This window comes from Falco rusticolus, chromosome 3 (genome assembly GCF_015220075.1).
Source record: "Falco rusticolus isolate bFalRus1 chromosome 3, bFalRus1.pri, whole genome shotgun sequence".
Classification (NCBI taxonomy): Eukaryota; Metazoa; Chordata; class Aves; order Falconiformes; family Falconidae; genus Falco; species Falco rusticolus.
Window position 1 is genome coordinate 102,821,801 of NC_051189.1, and position 26,209 is coordinate 102,848,009.

General features: G+C 36.5%; 1 protein-coding gene across 8 annotated transcripts; it reads left to right on the forward strand.

Annotated features, from left to right (window-relative positions):
* The first annotated feature begins 21 nt into the window (after positions 1–21).
* Positions 22–26,104, forward strand: BRD9 (bromodomain containing 9). 8 transcript variants are annotated; one of them, XM_037382361.1, is made up of 18 exons: positions 22–185; positions 1,357–1,577; positions 3,281–3,413; positions 5,077–5,137; positions 6,023–6,167; positions 9,180–9,290; positions 10,065–10,240; positions 12,093–12,221; positions 13,059–13,191; positions 15,269–15,344; positions 17,027–17,122; positions 17,900–18,032; positions 18,803–18,914; positions 20,523–20,561; positions 21,000–21,071; positions 22,448–22,550; positions 24,186–24,353; positions 25,113–26,104. In XM_037382361.1, the coding sequence occupies exons 1-18, from the start codon at positions 113–115 to the stop codon at positions 25,211–25,213; spliced, it is 2,082 nt and encodes a 693-aa protein (XP_037238258.1). In that variant the 5' UTR covers positions 22–112; the 3' UTR covers positions 25,214–26,104. The 8 variants fall into 8 exon arrangements, with proteins under 8 accessions (XP_037238258.1, XP_037238259.1, XP_037238261.1 ...); XM_037382362.1 differs by having other exon boundaries at positions 12,132–12,221; positions 25,113–25,235; XM_037382364.1 differs by having other exon boundaries at positions 10,125–10,240; positions 25,113–25,235.
* The last annotated feature ends 105 nt before the right edge of the window (positions 26,105–26,209 follow it).

Consider the following 26,209-nt stretch of genomic DNA (forward strand, 5'->3'; position numbering starts at 1 on the left):
GTGACGACGACCCCTGCCCCGGACCTTCCTCCGCGGCGGCCGGAAGGGCTTGCTCCGCCCCGGGCGCTTCCGGGGGAGCCGAGGGGCGGCCGCGACTGGGGCCGGCTCTGCCATGGGGAAGAAGCACAAGAAACACAAAGCGGAGAAGGCGGAATGGCGCTCGGCCTCCGCCACCGCCTACAGCGGTAAGAACCGGGGGGGGGCCTGGCTTTGCACCGGCGGGCGCCTCTACCCCCTCCCCTCCCACGGCTGTCGGCAGGACCCGGCGCCCCTTCGCGGGCTGGGCCGCGGCGCCTGGAGGGACGGGCCCTCGCCTGCGTGCGGGGGCTGCAGGGGCAGCGAGCGCCGCGGGGCCGGGCGCAGGCGCCGCCCGGTGTCGCTCGGGGAGCTGCGCGGAGCGGGGGCGAGGGCAGGTGGCGCCCCGCGGGCTCCTGAGCGGCGGGGCTGGGGGGAGGCGGCTGGCGGGGCCGGGTGACGCGGAGCGAGCGCTGGGGCGAGGGCAGCGCGGCCGCAGCCCGAGCGTCTCCGCGGTGCGCGGGCGCTGGGTGCCGGTCGCGGCCCAGCAGAGGGCGAGGCCGTTCCCCGGCGTGCGGGAGCCGGGAGGGCGGGCTCCTGCCTGCGGGGCGGGGCGCTGGGTGAGCTGGCACACCTTGGGATTTGCCACCATCAGATTCGTGCACGGTTATGTGGCTGTTAATTAACTTGCAGCACGGATTGGGTGGAAAGGTCCGTAACGGTTCCGCAGCTTACGGGTTAGCTGTGCACGCTCCTTGTGGGAGGGTCGGTCGCTTGTGGGCCCGAGTACCTGGTGTGAGGGGGTGAATTTTTAGTATTGCGATGCTGTTTCGCATGGGAACACATATCTCACTACCTGGCCAACAAATATTGGACAGATCTTGTCTGTGTTGCTAACTTTCCAGGATGTAATTGTATTTCACAATCGCCTTGTTTGCGTGGGACATTCTGAGTCAAAATAATGTGTGCGTTCTGTTTCTTCAAGAACACATGTAGGTTGTTAAACAAAACCATATGCTTATATAGTATTGATTACAAAATTTGGTAACAATACTTGGTTTCACCTTAGTCTGACAAGGATCTTGCAATGTTTTCAGGGAAAGCCGAGCAGTTGGTTCCTTACATATTATAAGTTTGTGGAAAATCATGACGTAACATGTGCTGAACAACTGTTTCTTAACTTAGATTTGCTAGTCTTAGGCATTATTTTTCTCTCCAAATATATCGTGTATATTTTCAACCTGCAACAAATTCTTGTAAACAATATTTTTGGAAGAAGCATTGGTAATTGCTGTATCATCTTCATGTGCATTTATGAAATGTTTTGCTTTTATAATTTAGATTATGTGGATAAGCCTTTGGAAAAACCTTTAAAGCTGGTGCTTAAAGTCGGAGGAAGTGAAGTGACTGAACTTTCTGGGTCAGGGCATGATTCTAGTTACTATGATGACAGATCGGATCATGAGCGAGAACGACATAAAGAAAAAAAGAAAAAAAAGAAAAAAAAATCTGAGAAGGAAAAAGAAAAGCATTTAGATGATGAGGAAAGAAGAAAGAGAAAGGTAAGCTCTGATTTTTTTTTTTTTAGAATTCAGACATACCAGTTCTCAGATCTAAAATCTGGCGCAGAGTACCAGAACCACTTTTTTGTTGTTTTGAACCACTGTTGCAAGAAGCTTATTTTTTGGAGACAGCACTTCACAAAATGTAGAAAACCCCTGCGGTGTGTTGGTGTATTTCTTCCATTTAAAAGAGATATGCCTGTCATGATTTTTTGAACAAAGTAAAAGCTTGTTTCTTGTAACTGATGGATAAGAAAAACAATTTGCTTTGTCTGTAGGTATGAATGCTTCAGGTTTTAAGTTGGATGTTTTGTATTTCAGCCAGGTCAGAAACATGTTTTGCTACATTTTGAGAGGTGTATTTTCAGCTTTTCAAATAAATCTAAGTTACGTTTCTGTTCCTGAGATATGTCAGGTTATTTTAGAGTTTGAAATTGGTATGTTTGCTCAGAACAGCTTTCTGAAATCTGATCTGTTGAGTACTGTCGTACTAGTCTTGTTGGCTCTTGTTTGGAATAACCTGCATGCTAGGCTTTGTGACTTCATTAGTAGCAAATGATGTGGTCACCTTCTTAGTTGTCTGTGTTGAACCTTCAGGAGTTAGACTGAAATCAACAATTAGGCATTGACGTACAGCTACCTGTACAATTTCATTTTAATAGTATTCCTTTTGTGTACTAACGACTTTTTTGACCTCTGCTAATTTAATTCTCTTCTGTCATGTAGTTTTACTGCTCTCATAATGACAGTTTTTCAGTACTACTATGTATACGCATATGGCCAACAGCTGTCATTTTGAATTGATTTATTTGGTAGGTTTGTTTGCTTGAAAGTGATATATCTTGTAGGATCATTAAGAAACTCTTGAATACAGGGCAGATTGTACAAAGAAAATTCTGCACTAACATTTTCAACTGTTTCAGTTAAGATTATGGCTAGGACTTGAAATGTAGCAAAACAGCTGTCTTTAATACAACATCTTGCAGTATCAAATAATTTGTTTTACCTTTGCTAAATTGTGTGTGTGTATATTTGGATTTTTTTCCCCCTAAGAACTTCGTTATTAGTGCATGGAAAAGAAGCTAACAGATAAGTAACAAAACTGTAGTCTAAACAAGGTTAATGAAAGTATGCTTTTTTGTGCAAACATGAATAATGACTGTAAGATTATAGGTATGACTCAGGCATGCCTTTGCTTTGAAGCTCAGGAAGAGATAATTAATTGCTACCACTGTTACAGAGCATTTCTTACGATTCTTTTGTAGGCTTCCTAAATTATCATGTACTTTACTGATTCCTGTTTAATGCACCAAACAACAAAAACATTGATCAAAGCAGAGCTACAGACTGATCTTTACTGAATAGTAGATCAACTTACTTTACTGTCCGGTGCAGTTTATTATCATGCATTTTTATATATAAATAGCTTCAGAGTTTAACATTCTTTTCAGTAAAAGTACAGTGACTAATGGTAGAATGATAGTATACAAAAAAAAGCCAAAAGGTCAACAGTATTAGTTTTAATTGGAGAAGAAAACTGAGAAAGTGACAGTGAAAATGTATGCAATATTGTTTAAACCGTATCATGGCTCAGATGTAGAATGAGTATTCCAAACAAATACTACTGTCTCTTATCTTTTGGTATGTGGGGTTGCACATTCCAAGTACGTTCTTCTAAAATCTGTCATCTCCTACTGTACTAGGAAGAGAAAAAGAGGAAAAGGGAGAAAGAACAGTGTGACACTGAAGGAGAAACTGATGACTTTGATCCGGGGAAAAAAGTGGAGGTTGAACCTCCTCCAGATCGTCCTGTCAGAGCATGCAGAACTCAGCCAGGTGAGCAGTGTGAAAAATTAAATCATCTTGGGTGTTTTTAAAAGCACGCACAACAATGCTTATGTCAAAGGTACCAAAATGTAAATTTTCCATGCAGATTTACTCAAATCTGGAGACTGTTTTTTCCAACATTCAGCACTCTCTGCTATCTAAAAAGTCAATATTCCTATTGGTGCTTCTGGGTTTTAATAGATTTGTTTTCATGTGACTGAACTTGCCAAGGACATCTGCCTCCAGCTCCTGTTACTTGGCAGAATAAAAGTATTATTGAGTGTAGTGTTTCCCTAATCCCTTCTCCATAGCATTTCCTCAGCATTTACAGAATGATGGTCAGAATATCTGAAACTAAGGAAAAAATCCTGTGGAGACTGCTTAGCTGTTGTTACAGTCATTTTTTTTTTGTAATTTATGTGGCGTTTTAATTTTAGTATCTCTAGTTTCATCAAAAGTAAGTTCTGATAGGGCGTCTCTGAAGACCATAGTCCCCCCAGTTTTCATTTAGCAATCTTCTTTAATTCTCTTCACCAGCCAAAACACTTACCAGTTATGTGTGGTAACTTCTGCGTGCTTAATCCCTTCAGATTTTGCCATGTTTTCTCTACCTGTATAGCCATTGCTTGTTAGTTAAAACTCAACATTCAGTGGAATCAATGGGAACTTTTACTTACAAGAATTTTCATATGCATCATGGTCTTGGTACGCGTATGCCTGGAAATGGAACTTAGTAGCAAAAAGTTGGATCTTTAGGAACATTGTGATGTTTGTTTTGGAACACTGCCTGTTGACTGGTCGAGTAACTTATTGAGGAATTTTCTGTTTATGACTGCACATTAAAATGAGAAATGGTGTCCAACTGTCAAGGTGACCTGATAGGGGTAACTGAAAATTTCTTGTCAAAGCTTTCTGTCTCTGGGTAGTCTGGAGCCTTGAAAAACTGGCAAGCTAAAATCTGATGTCTGTAAGTGGCAAGACTTCTATTTTCGTCTGCTTGGAAAATGTCCTTTGAAAGCGTTTGTTACTTCTTTTGGTTAAGAAGGAAATTGTCTCTCCATTATCAAGATGAAGAGTTGGAGTTCTAGATTTCAGCATGCTTCTTTAGTTTTTCAAACTTCACATTAAGCCAGTGTCTCTGAAGTAATTCATGTGTAATGTTTATTGTTTAATCTGTACAGGAAGTGAAATTCTAATCAGTATCTCTGTTGCCAGAAAATCTGCATGTATTTGTCACTCTGACTGAAAAGATTCAGAGAAGCTAATTGTGTGGGTGTTACGGTAAAAAAACTATTAAAATTGCACAGGTAACATGTAAGAATGTGGATTTCCCAGCTGCAGTATTTGAGCAACCAAATTTCCCTTCTGTATAAATATGTAACACCTTACTTTCACATTATTTCACATTAATGAATTCTCTTACAACTACTAGACTTTTTAGCATTAAATCTGATTCAGTGTCTACTAATTTTTAATGTGATTAAAACTCAGTAAGTAGTAAAGAAGAAATAGCGTATGCTTAGAAAGCTGGTGTGCTTCTGCTTTGAAATCTTGACTTTCAGGTCAGTATAAGTTCTACAGATTTTCTGTCTGGTGTTTATTTTTCTAAATCCATAAATATACCTATATTCTGTCTCATTGCACTTATCTGTGTTTCCATCTCAAACTGCAGCTGAAAATGAGAGCACACCAATCCAGCAATTGCTAGAACACTTCCTTCGCCAGCTTCAAAGGTATTGAGCATATTGTATGTACAGCTGTGTCAGCAGTGTCTAATGCATATTTATATGTGTTACTTTACAACTCCTTATCCTGATTTTCTCTTTGAAAATAGTTACTGAAGACTGGCTGTAATATTTTTGGTAACCTTTGCAAACATGTCAGACCTGGTAGTTTTTAAAGATTAGTTGAGGAAAATTATTACCAACTATGCAACTCTAGCTTTTGTCAGGAAAGTGCTTTGGGTAGAGGATACATTGCCATTATAGATTTATTAAATATTAATTACTTAGTTTAGGAGTTAAGAAACAATTATGAATTTTAATAGTTTAAAAGATTGAACGGTTCTCAAGAAATTTTGTTTTATTGTGCATCATCTGTCAAATACCAAAGCAAGTTTATACCTGCTTACTTGATAATCCTGTTAATTTGGAGAGGCTTTTTACTTTGCTGTTTTCTCTAAGATGTTAACCCTGTATCTCATGTTGTTGGGGTTTTTTTTAATATCCTTTTCTATTACATAGCAATAAACTGAATTTGGAACTAATTAAAAAATACTAAACACTGTAGTTATTTTTAGAGGACCTCACAAACAAGAGGAATTGGAGAAGTTACTACACAGTGAAGCCAAAAGACTCAGTTTGAAGTGTAGATAGAGACAGATAAAACATAGAAGAAAAAATGAAGTAATTCAGGAAACAGCAGAATTTCTTCCAAAAAGTCCACATGTGTAACCAAAATTCTTTCCTGTATCAGGAGATTTTTCAAATATGCTTCTGTTTTATGAGAGTGCTTTTAGTGTTTTTTTAAGTAGTAGTATTCATACCATTAATGTGGTATCAAAACAATGATAACTTTGTTTGCTGATATAAATCTAAATTTATTGTTTTTATTTTTAGGAAAGATCCTCATGGGTTTTTTGCTTTTCCAGTCACGGATGCCATCGCTCCTGGATATTCCATGATAATAAAGCACCCCATGGATTTTGGTACGATGAAGGAAAAAATTGCAGCGAATGAATACAAATCAGTCACTGAATTCAAGGTGAATTGATAGAGATTTAGTTAATTTCAGAGCTCTTTAGTAAGAAACTGAAGATTCTTTTTAACTGTAGAAGCCTTTCTTATGTAATTATTTTAATGAGTATTTTTTCAGAACTGAGCACTTTTGTATATTCTGTGTATTAGCATGGGTTTCTTGCTTTGTTTTTCTCTGTGGCAGCTCTGTATTTGTCAGACTCTGCTACATTTATGGAGGAAACCAAGAACATGCTTTAAAGTTCTATGGAATTCATGCTGCTGGACATGGACAGGAGTAAGACTATCACAAAGAGTTAGGCAGTTGAAGAACCTGGAGCTCTTTTTTCTTTTTTTTTTTTCTCTTTTGTAATGTAGACCTGGTTAGATTGATTAAAAAGCAATTTTGACGTGTCTGCCAGAAAACTGTGCAGATACTGACATATTTTGTGTATGATTCAATAGCAACTACATATTTTCTATCTTTAATTATTCCGTTTTCCAGATAACTTTGTTTGGAATGATCTTTTGACAGAAATGTACTTGGCAAGTTTATTGGCAGCTTGCCTTAACTATTGCTGTATTGCTATTGCTCTAATAGTTTATTGGATGCATTGCGGTTTTACAGACAGTGCAGTAAGAAATCTTTTCATGGTATCACCAGCTCCTGAAGGAAAGGAGTTTTCTTGAACTGATTCGTGACATTCTGTTAGCTGCCTTCAGGATTACTGTTTTCTAGTGTAGATACAAGAATAGACTTGATAGCGAGCATTTGCTTGCTTCTATTCTTTTGAAAGGTCTAGCAAAGCTGAGCAAAGAATGGCTTATATTTCCTGTAGGTGCTTTGCCCAAGATTATTCTTTTTTTTATATGTATGCTTTCTTTTTCAAAAAAAGTACAGAGATATACAGGAAATAGTAAAGAGGGATTCATAATATTGTCATCAGCAATGCCTTCAAGTCTCTGAATTCTGTTGGCTTGCTGGGTTGTCTTATTGAGCAACTTCAAAAGGAAGTATGAGTGGGAGCTCTGTGGCTCTGGTTAGTTACTGGCAAGGTTACAACATTGAAACTGGTGGGCTGGCAACCTAAAAAAATGAAAATCTTAGTATTGTTTACACTGACATTCAGTTCTTTTCTGAAGGAGTTTGTTTCTGCTGATACTCTGAGGAGCAATAAATGGTTGCTAGAAGTCTGCCCATCTTACAGTGTCAAAGAGGTTGAACTCCCTTTCTAGATACAAGTGTAGATAATTGTGCTCATGCCTTTGTAGTTCTGTGTAATACAGAAATTACATTTACAGGTTTTTAACCTCTAAAACAAGACCTGCTCAAAGGGTTATCTTTCATTTCTGGTACACCTATTCTAACTAACTTGAGACTAGTCACAAGCCAATAAATAATCCGAGTAGAATCTGCAGGACCCATTTGCTGCATTTTGAAGAGGGGAAATTGCTGCAGAAAACTCATCAGGTTTGCTGCTGAAAAAAGGGTCTACTTCAAAGCTGGACAAGCAAAAGACACTTCTCCATCCCTTTCTGCAGCACTTCAAAGGCCATCACTAGATGTAAAGCTCATGGGCTTCTTTATCAGGTTCTTGATAGTTTGCTTTTCTACGTCACCGTCTCAATTTCTGGTTTTGTGATGGTCTCATTAAGCAAAGGTTTATGGCTTAGATGCCATAGAGAGTCATGGGCTGCCAATTGTAGCTCACTTACTTGCTTAGTATGGGCTTGATGTCAATTGCTAAATGATTAGGGTAGTGCTGCTGTGACATCCCTGTATGGAAACAGGAAATAAAACACTATTTTGTTTTTACAGACTCTGATCAGGATTGCAGTAGAGCAAGGCTATTTTTCATAAACGTTGGGTGCCAGAGAAGCTCTTTAGAAAGATTTCTATGTCCAACCACAATAGTAACGTCCAAAAATCTTTTGTCTTGGCAAGTCTATTCACTGGTCTGTAAACTCAATGGGTTAACTTGCCAAAAAGCATGCCATTCTGTTTGCATACACTTTTGCACATAATCAAGTCATCATCAAATATCATGGACCCATGGACAAAAAACATTTGCATTTGTGTCTATAGAATAAATGCAGCCTAATTGTTTGAACAACCATTGTTTAAATATTGAAAAGTTACTAAGCGGGAAAAATGTATTCTTTAATCATGCGCCAATGTAATTTGTTAGGATCTAATTTGTGAAGTACTTGGAAATACTACTGCATGATTCTTCATTATTGATTTGCTAACTTGAGAAATTTTCAGAGGCATATAGGAATGTCTTTTTAGTTCAGTGTTTCACAGAGCTTCTAGTAATGCTTTCTGTGCTTTACTCTACAGATCGGTAGCATATGACTAGAAAAAAGGCACCCTAGAAAAATCTTTTGCAATCTGCAAGAAATGTTTTCAGTTCTGTTTTCAGTGGAGTGTGTTGCACCTTTCTTTTGGAACTTGCAACAGTAAAAATTACTTTAAATTATATATGACAGATGATCAGACTTGGCTGTCCTGGTGTTGCATGTGATGAGCATCTAGAAGGCTGTTTCTTGTGCTCTGAAGTTTTCTTTTGTTTGTTTTTGGTTTAGTGCAAGTGACAAAAGAAGTGGTCAAACTACTAGAATTATATCTAAGACACACTGCATCTTTCTGATGTTGTATTTCTCGAGTCTGTTCTGATTTCGAAGGTGGGAAAAATTCTTAAAAGTACTTACCTTGTGCCTCAGTCTTTCTATTCATTTCTCCATTTCTTCTCTTTGATCCGTTTGCATAAGGAGGAAATGTTACACTTGGCATTCATGGAAAACTTCTTTTTTTTTTTAAGTAAAAAGCCCATGCCAGACAAAACTGAGCACCTTGAAGAAGCAAAAAGGACTCAAACATTTGCAATTCTGTATTACCTTTTGGCTTGCCATTTACTCCATGAGCCTTCTGCTAAAATACTATTGTGTTCTTCACAGAGCTGCCATGATGGAGTAATATCTTCCAGTCATTTAATAGGAGTTCAGAATTTTAACAGCTCTTTTGTTTTGTATTTTACAGGCAGATTTTAAACTGATGTGTGATAATGCAATGACTTACAACAGACCAGATACTGTTTACTACAAGCTAGCCAAGAAGATACTGCACACAGGCTTTAAGATGATGAGCAAAGTAAGAGACCTATTTAAGAAAAAGTACCAACTCTTTGGGGTGTTTTTTTTGTCATACTTGAAAAGGAACATAATTAATAACAATGATAGGGGGGTTTTATCTATCTGTAATTAATTACAGCAGTGCCTGTTAGTGCCGCTATATGTAAGAGCTCGATGGCATTCTTGTTATAACCATGCTCATTTTTCTCAACTTTATTTGCACCACTGAAGTCTGTAGGAGCTTCTTCCTGTGGCCTCAGTGGAAGCAATTAAGATCCACACATATAAAACCCAACTGTAAAACATTGCTTCTGGCTGCAACTTTGAAAACAAGGTCTAACTTAAGTTTTATTTTGCATAAAGAAGAAAACTTTTCTTTTCTGAAGGTGGTGGGTTTAAGGGAGGTTTCAGGGGTTTCACAGATGTGCGCCTAAACACTTTTTACTCATACAGTTGTCAACCCGTAAAATGAAGTTATTCTGCTGAGCTGCTCTCTGTGTGTGCGAGTGTGTGTGTGTGTGCGCGCGCATGTGTTGCGTTTATGGTAAGTTTTGTGTAAAACAGGCAGTTGTCTTTGCATATGCAGTTTTGTTTGTTTGTTTCTCTCTTGATAGTTGGGCTGCAGAAATTCTGATGCCATGCTACCATGACCAAATCATGTTGCATCGCCATTGGAAACGAGGCATTAAGAACAAAATAAGGCCATGGCCATTCCCATCCCATCCCATTATCATAGCATCTTGGCTATGAGGGAAAGGTTAAGTCCCTGCCGCTCTGTCCTTTCTGATTCTAGGAACGGCTGTTAGCTTTGAAGCGCAGCATGTCGTTTATGCAGGACATGGATTTTTCTCAGCAGGCAGCTCTTTTGGGTGATGAAGACACAGCAGTTGAGGAACCTGTCCCTGAAGTTGTTCCTGTACAAGCAGAGACTACCAAGAAATCAAAAAAGCAAAATAAAGAAGTTATTAGGTAAAGGTTTTAATGGGCATGCTTACTGGTTTGTTGCAGCTTTTGTAATACTAGACAGCGGCAAAAAATTGAGCAAAAGACCTCCTTTCAGCCTGTCTCCTAGTGGCCCATAGGATAAATGGGCAATTTTATTGTGTTGTAGGTTATTTATTATTTAAAGAACTAGTTAATAACCCAGTGATTCCCAACTTGAAACAAACAGTTCAAAGAATGACCACATTCAAATTGATTGACTGTATCAAAATCTAATGGGATCTTTCTGGGAGGGCAAAGTGGGCCCAGGTCAGTAAATTATTGTATTTCATTTTAGTCTTATCTGACAGGATATAGAGGTACAGGAGATTTTTGTGGAGCAGATGATAACATCTTCCTAATGGAATCTTATTAAGCTTCTTGGTAAAATACTTTGCTAGTGCCAAGCTATCTTCCAGGTAATAGGCACCCCCATGTCACAAAATCATGTTTTTCTAGCTAAAATCTAATTTTAGTCAAATTAAAGGGATTTATTTTCTATTTTATGAGGAGATTTTAGCAGAAACTGTAATTTACAAGCAAAATCTGTTATTCAGTGTATATAGATATCCTAGGATAGATGTTGAATTTAAATTGTAGCGCATTACATCGACTGGATTCTTATGAAAGTAAAATGTCTTAAATGATCTGATCATGTAGATATGTTCTGCAGGCTTCTTTTTTAAACACCCGAAGTAAAAAAGTAAAATGTAACTTGTTATTTTAACAAAAATGAGAAAGCATGAAGTTGAAATGAGAGATTAGAACTTTAGGGTTATAATCAGCCACATGTGTGTTTTGTTACACTTCAGGCATTTTTGTAATCCTGCTTAATGTCTGACAGAAGAAGTTGTATTTTAATGTAGTTGTTTTGTGGAAATAGGAGACTGCAGTATCCATCTTGAAAAATAATTTTAAACTGCATGATTATTTTTTTTGGCTGGAAGTATACTAATGTGAGCATACAGGAACATCTGTTGCTGTATCATGGAGAATTAGCAAAGTGTAATTTGTTCTTTGTTTAATGGATTGTGTACAGGAATTAACTGAAAGTACCTTTCTGTAAAAAAGACTTGCTTGCGGGCGAGGTGGTGTGGGTTTTGTTTGATTGGATTTTTTTTTAATAATATGATTATTTGGTTTGTATGGTGCCCAGAGTAATAGTTTTTCTCTGTTTTGATTAATTGTTACGTAAGCTGCATTACAGAAGTAACTTTGTACTTTGAAGGTGACCATGTAAGAAGTGACAAGTACAGATAGCTAACAGGGGAAGAAATTGAGACTGCCAAGCAATATAGTACTGCTCCGTCTTTAATATCTACCTTAACATACAATTCAGAGAGCTGAAAGTAACGGACCTTTAATTTTATCCTGATACTAGTTTCCTTGCAATCAGTTGTGGTATAAATTTACTTTCCTGTTCTTCTCAATGTTTATGTAACTTCAGTGGTTGGAATTTGTTTGGTTTTTTTTTTCTAATTAACCTGACCTTTTAAAGACTTGCATTTTGGCATCAGTAGGATAGATACTATTCTTTTTGATGTACAGTAAGAGCTTTGGGGGGAGAATCCCTCTATACTGTAGTTTAAAAAGTGACTTAATCACTTGGACATCCTAATAGCTAATTTTTGAAAATTTTGTCCAGGATGTTGCAACCTTCTGAATATTCTTTAAAAATTCTTGTCCGTTAAGTATTCTGTAGAGTGTGATAGAAAGTGCCAGTTGCTGAGGAGTTTCCTGCTGTGTACACCCTTTCTTGAAGTTTCAATGAAACAAAAATCGTATAACACGTTTGTCTCATAAGAGTATGATCCTGTGATCTTTTTATTGTCTTTAATAGCAAAACTTTCTTGTGTATCGGATCTGAATCTCTATACAGAGAGAAATTCTTAGCTAAGCAAATGGAAGAAGATAACCCAGGACAGAGAAATGGATTTGGTGTGAGGAGATGCTCTACCCAGTACCTAAGGTGTTTGGCCCTAGTGTCTAATGTCCATATGATTCCCTGAAAGATTTTGATGTGCAAAGTTTATTTTAAATACATAATATAATGAAGGCTGCCATATTTTATGATATCTTCAGACCTCCCCTTACAATACTACCTTTCTCTGAATTTATGTAATTGCTAAGATATATGTCCTGTTCCATCATAGGTATGCTTATTTGTTATGTTTTTATTGTTTTGATGCTTTAATGAAAAGGGATCTACTGAAAGATACATGTTAAATTCTGTAATTTCAATGAGAAACAATTGTGTGATTGATACTAATTAGGAATACTAATTGCCAATATTAACAAACATAGGAATTAAAGGACTCCTGGTTAGACTGGGAGCAGTGTCCTACTTCTACAGGCAACTAAATGACTTAGTCCTCATAAATGCAGCCTGTTAGCTTTTTTCTTACATCAGAGTTACAGAGTCTCCATTCCCTCATCATGTAATTTCTTTTCTTCATCCTTCTATTTGGAATTTGTGAAAACAGCATATTTTTGCATGTGGGAGACTAAGGACAAATACAGCATTCACCTTGTATTAATGCAATTTTACTCCCAGTCTCTGTTTTGTAATACTTCCTTTATTTACATCAAGGTACAGAAACAAATTTTTGATGTTAAGTAGTTTGGTAGTTCTCAGCATCTGCTGCAAAACTTCAGTTTCATATGATTATAATTCCACTTAAATGCTGAAGTAGACTGACACTGGGAGAGGAGTGGGACTAATTGTTCTCTTTAGCAAACCCAGAATTCATCCCTTTGTTTTGTTTTAGCTTTTAATTTCTACAGCTACTCCTCTTCTCTTTCTTAGTTGCATATTTGAACCTGAGGGAAATGCGTGCAGCCTGACAGATAGCACTGCTGAAGAACATGTCCTGGCACTAGTGGAACATGCAGCAGATGAAGCTCGGGATAGGATCAATCGTTATCTACCCAACAGCAAGGTCTTCTGCACAACAAAGTTCACAATTCCATTTTTTGTCTGAGTATTGAATGCTTTGTTTCATCTTAGTAAACAGGCTTTAGTATTACATTTTCTGAGGCTGTGAAGGCTAGCATGCGTGCTATGTGGAATACCAGTATGACTATTGCCTGTCATTTAGCCCCTGAAGCCCACTGTAGGTTGTCCTAAATGGGTCTGAAGTTGTATTGTGTGTTGAACATCTCTAGAAATTCACTTGCAGAATACAGTGAAATGTTGCTCAGTCTTGGATGTGTTTTCCTTAATTGCAGCCTTTGGCATTGAAAGTGATCAAAATAGCATTATGCTCTTCCTACTGTTGCAGCCTCAGAAAAAGTAAACTTTGGCATAGGTTGAAGGGTTATTAGGATTCCCCAACCCCCCCCACCCCAGCCTCAGGTATTTAGGAAATTAAGTGTTAAATTACTATTTTCAAGGAGAATTCTGGAACCTTGTAGTTTTGTACCTGCAAGTAGTAGCTGTCACCTGCAGCGCATTCTTGTGTGGGTACAAAATGCAGACATCCTTCAGTGACTAGGAGAAGATAGCAGTAGTTTGGCCACGTTGGAATTTTGGACAGTGCTAACCACAGATTTGATAATCTTGGCTGTTACTCTCATATTGTTCCATGTGTTTAGTTTTTGTGCTGTTAGAAGGAAGAGCTCAGTGATGCTGTTGGTGCACTTTTCTCAGCACAATCTGTTTATGTGCTGTATTTTTCTTAACTATGTGATAATTTCTTCATTGCTTAGCTACGTGATAATTTCAATGATTCCTTCATTACTTCACGCTAAGGTTGGAGTGAATGCTACAGGCCTGTGCTGAGATACATTTACTCTGTTTCCCTTGCATTGTGTGAAGTCTGATTACTACCTTTGTCTTCATTTCTCATCGTCACATACCCCAGTGACCACTGCAATTGAAAAAACAAGTATGAGTGGCTTTTTAAAAACCCTTTAAAGCATTACCAGTCATGCTGATTGCTAGCTTTACTGAAAAGGCCTTTTGTGCTGATGCAGTCAGTTTTGCAGTTGTTCAAGAAAGAGTTGTTCCAGGTGTGCAGCTATTCATTGTCTGGACTGTTAGTCAGCTAGACAACCCACTGCAGATGCCACTGAATCTAGGTAACACTGACACATTCTTAGAGTTCAGCCATTGTTAACTTTTGCCATCACTTGAATATATTGTTCCTGCTCATTCTTTTTCCAGCATTTGTCACCTCTGGTTTTATTAGAGGCCAACATTAGGTTTGGCCTTGTGTATGGAGAGAGTTTTAAACTTTTTAAGGAGGGAAAAGAAAACAAAATAGGGGAGAGATTTATCATTCCATTTACTTGGAAGTATTTACTAGTATTTCTTTAGGAAAAGCGTAAGTTTTCATTTCCCGTCTTTACTAAGAATTTACAGTCTGTTTTTTGCACGATTCATCTGTGGTCAGTTTCTGATGACAGCTTTGTTTGTTGCATCAGTACTGGCTCTATCTTTAAAGACCCCAGTTCTATTGTCTTTCGTATCTCTGGCTGTCTTTTTAGCATTTGTGTGTGTACTCTGATAGGTCTGTCAAACTACTTCTTAAAGAACTCGAAGGTGTTCATAGAAGTACTTCTAATTAGAGAAAGTTGTGGATGAGATATGAGAACAAGCCGTTCACTCTAGATTTGGAAATGAACAGTGAGGTAGATTGTGAATAGGAGTTACAGTTTTGCTTCTCGAAAGAAAGTACGTTCTAGGTTTGGCCGTCTGAAAGCCTGACTTCATACTAATTACAATGGTATTGTTTTTGTCTTAGATTCAGACTTTAGATCTGATTTAGGAAAATGAATAAGGAGTTTTATATATGACATGATCTTTTACTCCTAACTCTTTTGTTCTGAAGCATTTGTTAGGTGGTAATAAATAGTGGTGACCCAAGATTCCCTGTATTAAAAGGAAATACCAGTGCAGAATCTGAATACAGCTAAAAATGCTTATTATAGTTCATTGTGTAAGCAAGCGACTCCTCCTTTGAGTTTGGACTGTTTTGAATGATTGCTTCTGTATCTTTGTCATTCTATTTGCAGATTGGTTATCTGAAAAAAAATGGAGATGGAACTTTATTATTTAGTGTAGTAAATTCATCTGATCCAGAAGCAGAAGGTAAATGCCACAATCTTTCAAGCAAACTTTTCTAATGTTGAATATTCTAGCAGATTTTGAAGTCTTAACTGTACATACAGATCCTGTGTAGCATAGATGAGTTTAAAAAAAAAAAATAATTCCCCAAACCATTTTCCCCAACAGCTATATTTAGTATCTCTGATACAAATCCAGGATAAGATGTTTCTCTTTGCCTTTCAAATTTTCACTCTTCAGATGCTCTTTTCTACTGATACTGACAGTAAGATGGTAAAATAGTAGCTATTTATAATCACTTGTATATTGCTCCAGTTGGAAGAAAGGCTTCTGCTCCATGTACCTTGTAGTGTTAAGAGCTAATAGAAAAAAATGAAGTGAATCAAAGTGCTGTAATCTATGTAAATGTGCAATGCACACATGCAGATTCATAATCATATCTTACCTTTTTTCATTTTTCAATTTAAATTGGCTAAATTTCAGTTTCAAATCAGTGAGATTTTGCTTAATTGTTTTTCTTTAATTCCTTGATCTTTTCTGTGCGTTTTTGTGTTACTCCTATACATTATATTGTCTTATGCTTTCCACTTGTTTTAGTTTCAAGCTCAAAATGCAGAAGTTTTGAAAGTTTGTAATGAATGAAATGTCATAGTCTTTATGCTGTTGTATGTCATGTTGATTTAGCATTTCCTTCTCTGCACCTTTTGGGATTGGAATTCATTCACGGTTTGCTTCTTATTGCATTGATAAATGCATGAACCCTTGTGACTCATCACATTTCTGTTGATTTTTTGATACAAACCTGTAACTAATACTATCTATATTCCTTTTCATTTGGTAGTAAATTTTTCTGGAATGAAATCGAGCATTTTAGCTGCCATCATGCCCTTAGCTATTTCTGAAAAAAATAATGAAATGAATGTGATTTAATACCTCTGAAGTCATGTCATGCCACTTTACACAGTGATGGTAATGGGAGCAGAGCAAGCTTCACTGTGTGTGCTGTAAAGTACTGTACTGCTTCCTGACATTTCTGTGCTCCAGACTAGTTACACTGAATTAACAGCTATAGTATAATCTGAATTTTTATTGTAGTTAATATTTTTTTATCCTGGTAAGGCTCTAGGGATAAACTTGCTTTCTGTTGTTCAGTAGTTGAGCATAATTACCACCAAATTTCTTAACAGCCAGAGGTATTTTAATATAACTGGAAGTTTCCTATATGTTGGGATTTTTTTGAATTTAAAAGCATATTCCAAATTATTTCAGCCATTTTAATTGAACAGTTCTCAGAATTTTAGAAGAAAGAAATATTGCTGTAGCCATAATGGTATTTGTCTTAACCAGGTTCTATACGTGGTGTCAACATAAGAAATTGCTTTTATCACTTTGTAATATCTGGATCTTGAATGTTTGTGAATCAGCTAATAAAAGAATTACAAATGCTGCTGTATACTTTAGAAGTGAAATAACCAAGTAAGCCATAGATCTTGTGAATAGGAGATGGAAGCATGTTTAGAGCATGTATCTGAAATTTAGATGGAGGACCGGAATTACACTACCTATCTTTAATGTACAGATTGAAAGGCATTCAGCTTTTATGGTAACCACAGCTTTTTAAAATAGCAAAATCTAAATATTTACCATACCCTTTAAACATTAAAAAACAATAATTAAAAATTAAATACTTTTCTCAAAATTATTAGAGGAAGAGACTCACCCGGTGGATCTGAGTTCACTGTCGAGCAAATTATTACCTGGCTTCACTACATTGGGCTTTAAAGATGAACGAAGAAATAAAGGTAAATGCTAAAGAACATGTTTTAACTTTGTATTAATTGAATGTCGGGCAATTTCTTGATATAAAATAATTTCAGATTATGCTTGTAACCAAATTAACTTTCATTTGGAGATTTCTATAATGTATAATTATTCCTTCCACAGCAGAATGCCATTTTAATTAAATGCACCTTTTTACTTACTAAGCATAACTTAATTAGGAATTTATGGATTAATATTTTGCCTTAGTGTTGTAGCCACACTAGAAGCTTTCTAATAATGGTACGTAATTTTCTCTGGAGGAAATAATTTTTCCTGAGCAACTGCACTTAAAGTTGAGGAAAAAAGCCCCTTTTGATCATTTGCATTTTTGTATCATATGACAAGGATTTCACAAACTGGATTGTTTTTTCTAGTCTTACTGACATTTTTAATAATTTCTGATCTGCTGTCCAGAAACTGACTGGCAAATGACAAGTGAGGTAGATGTACGCAAAAAGGAGACAAAAAAGGAGTAGATGTACACAAAAAGGAGGGGCGGTGGGGTGGAGCCTTTTTGTGGGAGTTGGGTGGTTAACTTAGTTCTGTATTTTCCAGTAGTATGTTTGTTCATATGGTTAAAATAGTTGTGCTGATTCTAGAGTCAGAAGCGTCCTTGAGATGCTGCTTTTGATTTCATTTGGAGGTAAAAAAACTCACTGCACTTCCTGTGTCTGCTTCAGAAAGAAAATTCTTTTTTTCCTCCAAGTGATCTATTACACTTGTGTTAATCATTTGTTATCTTTCTTCTACTTGTCTAGTAACCTTTCTTACAAGTGCTAGTACAGCACCTTCCATGCAGAACAACTCTATATTTCATGATTTGAAACCAGATGAAATGGAACTCCTGTACTCAGCATATGGTGATGAAACTGGGATACAGTGTGCCTTAAGGTAAGTGCTTCCTTGTTGGGAGGCCTAACTTTTCATAGCAATTTTATGAAAAGCAATTTGAACTAAATGTCAATTAGGAGCCTCCAAATCCTGCTATTTTTTTTCTAAAACTTATTTTTAAAATAACTCGCTATACAACTTGAATCTAGCTTTTGTCCTGGGTTGGGGAGTTGTTTGGGTTTGGTTTTTTCCATTTGCACTTTTAAGTTGCCCTATTTTATTGCAAGGCTGTTATGGATCTTGTCATTAGGGTCTTCAACCACAAGATAGTATACTATGGCTGAAGATTTAGCATTTTACTTAGAACCCAGCAGTAAGTTTAGATATGCAAGTAATAGATTTCATGACTTCAAAACTGATATTTATCAAGGAGTTTCAAAACAGTTAAAAGTAACAATTTAATGGAAAATGGCATTTTCCTTTTTAAGTAAATCTTGGAGGGAAGGAATTAATCACAAGGTTTTTATGTATGTTTGGGTTTCTTAACCCACTCCTAATGATAGTTCAAGTGAAAATTTGCTGGTAATTGTGAAAAACAAGTTTGCACATACTTTTACTTCCATTTTAAAAAATTAAAAAAAAAAAGAGAGAAGAAAAAACGCCTGTGTTTTGAAGGCCTTAACTTTTCTGAAGAAGCATAAAGGAGTAAAAGGACAAGAAAGATGCAGGTGTAGTGCAGCATAGCTGGGGAAAACCGTCGTATAAGTTGAAATATTTTTTTTAATGAATGTAAACATTTTCTGTAACGCTTGTATCTCCATTCCTGCTAGTTTACAGGAATTTGTGAAGGATGCTGGAAACTACAGCAAGAAAATAGTAGACGATCTTCTGGACCAGATCACTAGTGGAGATCATTCCAAAACTATTTATCAGCTAAAGCAGGTGTGTCCTTGATGCACAGGAATGTCACAAGTTCACCAAAACAAGAATGGACTGGTTTGGTTTTTAATATTGTATGAGATGCTTCATTTTCCACTGTCCGTTTAAGTAGTGCAGGCTTAGCTGTTCATGCAACCATGTGGTGAACCAAATTACAAACTGAATTAATCAGCAGAGGAGTAACTTTTCTGCAGCTACATCAGTTGTCCAACGTGGTTTACTCTGTGACTGCAGAAAGGAAGAGGCAGGGGGGCGCAATGTAGCAGAGCGGAGAAGGGACCAGCCAGCTGAAGGTGTTTGGGCTGCCCTGTCACTCCATGTCATGACATACTTATCTGCTTCTGACTTACATTGCAATGCTTTTTTTAAAGGATTTTTTTTCTTAATTTAAATGCAAAATATATTCCTTGTGGAAGGATTCATTATTTGGAACACTGAAGTAATGTTGGAGAATAGATTAATGCCACTGTATATGTATCTATTACCCAACAATGCTAACTTTTAAATTAATGTGATATGTCTGAAGGAAAGTCTTGTTTCCAAAGGAGATTCATACTAAGACTGGAGAAGAGATTTTTCTCAGAAATGTGTATAATTCATCTGGGAATGTTTGCATTCCCAAGACAAAATAGACTACCAGAAACTGCAAAATCTTGTTTCATGTTATCTTCACTTTGGAAACCACTCTTGGTTTGAAATAACTGTCTACTGTTTTAAAATGGTGATGTTCAGAATGATTCAAGAATAAAGAAAGGGAAGCGGAGAGGGAGCATGGAAGGTACTTGGACTTTCTGATGTGGTGGAAATGAGATTATATGAAATCTCTGCAGACAGAAATAGAATAGAGTGGATGATATTAGGGGAAAAGGAGACGATGGAATGAAAAACACAGAGGAGCCTTCAGAATTTTCTGGGTGTTTTTTTCCACTCCCTACTGGAAAAAGATTATATATGAAACAGGAAGAAATGTAATGGATTAGTTAAAAAATTCAAAAGTTTAAAAAGTGCAAAACCAGCATTTTAAATATTATTCTATATCTAGAAATGTGTGGATACAACATGAACGTAGCTTTGAAACAAAACAGGTGCCTTTCCCTTTTTGCCACCTTGTTTCATGAATATTGTTCCATATGAGAATTTCTGACTCTTTCAAATGGTCAATGGCTGTTTATACTTAAAAATGCTCTCCAGTTATGACACATGTAGATATGTACAGATTTTGTGCAGTTAAAAGCGTTTCAGTGATGATGTGCCATGGTGTTTTAGTCTTGAGTATTTTGTGCTGCTATATTTGGTTAAGAATGAGTATCTCTGACAGTACAACCCTAAATGTTTTGGAATCAGAAGTTACTGAAGTAATGACTGAAATACTGCACTTGAATATAAAGTTTATGGGCAGAAGGAATAGTGTAAGGGGACTTAATGATTAGTTAAAATGTATAATACTAAAATTTCAATTACACATTACACTGTTAACTGTATTACAGATACGTGAAAAAGTTAGCTGTCTCTAGCGTCATTTTGTGTGTGAAGTTTAAATATACTTGAAATTGTACAAGAAAGAGGTCTTAACGTTGAATAGAAGTAATTGTTAGTATTCTTTCTTTCCAGAGGCGAAACATCCCAGTAAAACCACTGGATGAAGTTAAAGTAAGTTATGGTGATAGTCTGTTTTGTTTTGGGTTTTTTTTCACAGGATAGTGTCTTGGCATTTTAAGTAGGGAAAGTGATGTTCTCTGGGCTTCCAACATTCAAATTCCTGATTTTATTTAATGTGCATCTGTTCTATATAATAATACAGAAAAGACTGGTAAGTGGAATGTATGAAGAAGAGGCTGTTCTAAGAGGCGGTCCTGATTAGTTCTAAATTGTTTACGTGAATGTATATGGTCACCCATTACAGAAGAGCTAGTCTTTATGGGGTTTTTTGTAAAGGGTATATGCAAACATCCCAAAACATGATAGTGTTTTGTGGGGGCCTAGTATCTGATCATGGTAAATCAGTAAATTATACAAACTAAGTATTCTTAAGAAACATAAGTATAAGCTATGAAATGCTGAGATCTAAAATATGATTTGTTTCTTTAGGTTCTGCCAGTTCTCATAAAAGAAGAACATAAGTTGCGTAATACCTGTCCAGATTCTTCCAAACAGATCATGGTAAAATGGTTTATGTGTGGTTTGTTGTTTTTTGGTTGTTTTTTTTAAAAAAAAAAAAAAAAAGGTAGTGAGACTCATTTTTCAGTGCAAAAATGTGCATGCTCTGAGGTAGAAGATTAAAATCACAGTATATAGAATAAGCTTTCAGTGCTTAATGGATTCTCTGACACTCTATTTAGTTAGTGGCTTGCTTTGTCTGGTTGTTCTGTATTCTCTTGTTTATTTCAGCATGCATAACTAAATCTCAGAGGCAGAAAGGCCACTTAGGAATCTGAAAGCTACTCAATCTGCTGATGAATATTTGAGGCTCAACCTGCTGTAAAATTGGAAAAAAACAATTATATTTATCAGTTTTACCACATCCATTGAAAATGCCTGTTAGAAAGTAGGGGCAATGCAGATCTTATGCTTTCACAGCTACTAATCAAATCTTCCTTTAAGTGGTATAGGTTTTATCTTGCAAATTATTTGTGACAACAGAAGATATGTACTCTATTCCATGGCAATTCACATAAAAATTATGTGGATTACATTATAGCAGCTAGTAAAATTTATAGCTTTATAAATATTCCTTATGCTTTGTGGAAAGGTTTGTGTTTCTATAGAAGTTGACTGACTGGTTAAATTGATTCATGATAGTGCTAAGTTTCATTTTCAGATACTGGTTGTGTGTTTACCTGCATGTCTTACTCCTTCTCGTGGAAAAGCAGCCTCAGGGAATTGTGTTAGAATGTGTTTTGAAGCTTAACAACTTTTTCTTTGATCTCTTACTTTTTGCCATTACATAGCAGTATTGCAACAGGTATGGAAAAAAATGAAATTGTTGTAGTTCAGGCTGTATTTCATTATCCAAATATATAGAAAAAATACTTGAGAGACCAGCTCCAGCTGATACTATGTATACAGAGGCCCACCTTACTGGTTTTATTAGTCACATGCTGAAAGTTTCAATAAAATCCAATGTTGCATTGAGAAGGTGAGGGAAAAGGGGAATTGGGAATGGTTCATCATGGGGGATACTGATAATGCTTCCCCCTGCCAGGGTTCTGCCATGGGACAGGGATGAGTTGAGCATGTAATTGTGTCCCAGGGGATTTCCTAATGTTGGTTTCAACAGTCCCAGGTGAGGAGATGTAATGAAAGATGTTTAGACTACCCTGCAGATCCCTTGCCATTCAGATGACTGGTCTGTCCTGGAACCATGCTTGAGCTACCTGTGAGTTGCATGTTAGCCGAGATGGTTATAAATGCTCCAGTCTCAAGTGTTGCAGTGCACACTTCTGAGAGTATAGATTCTTGTATTTACCTTAAACATTAAAAGTTTTTATGGCAGCTTGTCAGTACTGCTAGTCTTTCTGTTTCTTGTATTTTAATAGGTTGGAGAATCTGCTGGAGACAGTAACACTTCTGACTTGGACTTCCTCTCTATGAAACCATATTCAGATGTATCTCTTGATATTTCTATGTTAAGTTCATTAGGTAAGTAATTAAATATGCAAGCCATCAATTACGGTTTAGTTGTAACATTTAGGGAAAATAACAGCTGGATTTTCTAAGAATAAAAATGTGTTCAAAAAGTAGTAATAATAAGTCTACATTTGACATAAGTTAAAGTCTAGGGCTTGTGCAAGATAAATGAAATGTTGGTCTGTTTTTCCATTGAGACATCTTTGTGCTATCTAAGCTAACTTTTCGTGTACTACTGAAGAAATCAAAGTATTTGTACCTCACAGTTTTTGTAGATTTGCTTGTTTTTTATGTGTTCATAGTAGCATAAATTTTAAGAACCAGCGTGGAGCTTTGGCTCAGAGATGTTATTGCTTCATATGCTGTCTTTTGAAATAACTTGGGAGGTAGGTAAGTATGTGAAGCTCCATCTTATCACCACTTGGAATGTCCCAGAACAAAAAGCAGAAGAAACTTCAGGTGTTGGAAAGACTTTAGCTTCAAATAAGCCATTTGTATAAAAGTATTAGGGTGATGTTTCAAATACGTATCTTTGATAGGTATCCTTCTTTAAATACTGCAAGAAGTAATGTTCCCATTTCTGCAGACTGCTGAGCTGGATAAATGTCTCCAAAAATGTCATTAAAGTAATAATACTGCTTATGGTTTAAGATACTCTTAATTCAGAATATGAAAGATGCCAAACTATCTATTAGAAAACATAACCAAGGTAACTGAAAGCTTAAAGAAAGAAAAAGTTTTCTGTGGATTTTTCCCATAGGTGCAGTATTCTTTGAAAAGCAATTGTAAGCTGTGATTATGCTGTCACACGCTAATTTTGTAACAGTTCAGTGAAAAATGAGTGTTTGTTTTATAGGTAATGTTTAGACATATCAATCTTACTATTAATTTCTTGCTCTGATGAAAGCTGCTTGTATTTTTCCTTCATCTTTCTTTAAATTACCGTACTTCTAGATTAGAGTTTATGGTATTATTTCTTATCATAATTCTTGAAAAGTTAGCAAGGTCTGCATTAAAGAAAGAGAAGGAAAAGAGTTTATTTCCCTGTTAGAAGTTGAGGGAGGTAATTTTTAAGTATTCTGATGAAAGAACAGCGTATGTTGGCACATACTTCCAGTTCTTTCCAATTTCATACTTTTATTTGGCTTACAACAAAATCGGTATAGCTGGAGAAGATACTATTCTTAAAACCTTCTGTAATGGGAATTTCTTCACCTCCATCAATGACTTGTTCTGTTTTAACTGTATTTTAAGTATCTAAGTAATCTTTCTACTGACCTCCTTTCTTTTGCTGCAAACTAAATTCATTATTTCATGTCTAGTGTTTAACAGATGAGGAAGACAAATTAAGTTCTTACAGCTGTTTAAATACTGGCAGTCAGTTTAGTTTCAGCCGTTTCCCATGGCACTCTCCTTCATCCTCCCTTATTGCCAAATGCATTTCAGTGTGTATTTCTCAAAACTAAAAAACAGATCCACAGCTGTTGCCTTTTAGAAGTGCAAAGGAAAATGCAAGATTGAGGTCGTTTGTGTAATAGGCAACACTTGTGTTAATTATTTTTGAATCTTTTTATAGTGACTTGGTAATTCATGAGTCAATCTGCATGTGCTAATTATGGCTCTTGGTTGGTAACTGGTGGCTCTTAGGGAAAGTGAAGAAGGAGCTGGATCATGATGATAACCATTTACATCTGGATGAAACAACTAAGCTGCTGCAGGACCTTCATGAAGCTCAGGCTGACAGAGTGGGATCCCGGCCATCATCCAATTTGAGTTCCCTTTCCAATACATCTGAAAGAGACCAACATCATCTTGGTAAAGTTACCTGTGTCACAGAAGTTGCAGTACTTCTGTATTTGAAACTGGTTAAAACTTGCATTTTAAGTTACTTAAATCTTTGCATAAAACTACTCTGGTAAAATAGTGTGCTGACTATAGGATCATGTTTTGATTTTTAAATACGCATGGCAAAGGCAACTAAGATGACATACTTTTGACCTGTGGAATTAAGGACGCCAATTGTGGTTACTTGGTTTGTGATGAGGCATGATTGAAGTAATTGTGAAGTAAATTGATACTGACTGGCAAATCCCTATATGCACTTGCATTTTATGCTCTTAGAAATACTAAGGAGTACATAATATTTATTTTACTTAGGCATAGTTGTATGCAGCAAGTAACAGGTGGGATTCTACAATAACCTTCCATTGTCAACTGTAAAATTCAATGGTAGGACAGGATGATAGGGTAACATAACATTTAACAATTTAGTGCCGTTTCTGAGAAGGTAGGAGATGTTGGTTGAATGATACTCAATTACGTTTTGTATAAATGTTCCACTCTGAGTAATAGAATAATGACTGCTTTTTCAAAAAGGATCTAAATTAATGGCAAACCTTGTAATTTATTTTTCAACATCTCCTGTTAAAATGTCATTTAAATGTGTTTTGTCTTAAAAGTCTGAAAGGAACATGTGAAATAATCACACCGTTTATATACACAAGTATCTCTCCTTTTTTTTTTTCCTGTACTTTTAAAGGTTTTGTTTGTTTTTTTCCCACCCATATTCTACAGGAAGCCCCTCTCACCTGAGTGTTGGCGAACAGCAAGACATGGTTCACGATCCCTATGAATTTCTTCAGTCTCCAGAAACCTCAAATGCCACTACTAACTAACATGACATGTACTATATATATTTTGTATTTTAATTGTATTAATGTTTTTATAAAGTTTTTGTCCATGGCAGAAACCTCAATTTTTATCCTCATTTCTGTGAGGATTCCTGTATAGTATTATCCTATATGCTGGATTAAATAAAAAATAAAAAAAAATTAAGACAACCCAACTACTTGGTACATTGCTAACAACGTGATGTACTAAACCCTGCTTTCTATTTGTTTGTTGAGGGACATCGTTCTCTACTGGTGTGTGAATCTTGACTGGAAAACAACAAAAAACGTGTTAGAAAAATTTGTATTTTATAGAAACTAAAAAGCGATAATTTTCCCAGTATCATGGCAGCAGTAATTAAATGTTTTGCAGAATTACCTACCGTTTCTGTTCAGGTCTTAACTTGAACATCTTCAAGGAGGAATATTTTCTTTCAGCAGTGACAAAACTGCATGAATTGTCATTATTATGTTTCCCCATCTCCTAAGGCTAACAATCTGTAGAAGTTGTTTTTCTGTTTCCCCATATTTCTTAATCTTTTTTTAATCACTCTAGAGAATACTTGGTTTGAGAGTAACAGTACTTGGTAGTTGCATTAAAATGCTCACTATGAGAATTCTACCCTGGAGCTAAAAAGGATGGATGATTTTTGTGATCCCTTATGTGTTGAAACACAAAGAAAATATAATACTTATATTTTTTAATTTGATATGTATATTTACTTGGATGGAGAAAATACTGGATAAGGTGTGCTTTTCAGTAATTTTAAAATAAAACTTTTATAATTCAGTACTGTTGTAACTGGGGGGTTTTGTACCATTGATATGTGCAAGCTGGGCAAATGTTACAGATTTACAATATTTTGTAAATATTAATAAAAATGCAGAACCACTTTTGATGCTTGCAAATATGTTGTTCTTGCCAGGAGAAAATTTTCTTCCTTAAGTGTGAAATACTGGGAGACTTTGGTCTGAATGTTTGTACTGCTTCAAAAGATAAAT

Excerpts from the sequence above, each read along its gene's own strand:
- BRD9 (XM_037382361.1), top strand. The coding sequence starts at position 113 with ATGGGGAAGAAGCACAAGAAACACAAAGCGGAGAAGGCGGAATGGCGC. Across the intron at positions 186-1,356 it reads CTCCGCCACCGCCTACAGCG|ATTATGTGGATAAGCCTTTG; the intron begins GTAAGAACCGGG and ends TTTATAATTTAG. Across the intron at positions 15,345-17,026 it reads ATCTGATCCAGAAGCAGAAG|AGGAAGAGACTCACCCGGTG; the intron begins GTAAATGCCACA and ends CAAAATTATTAG.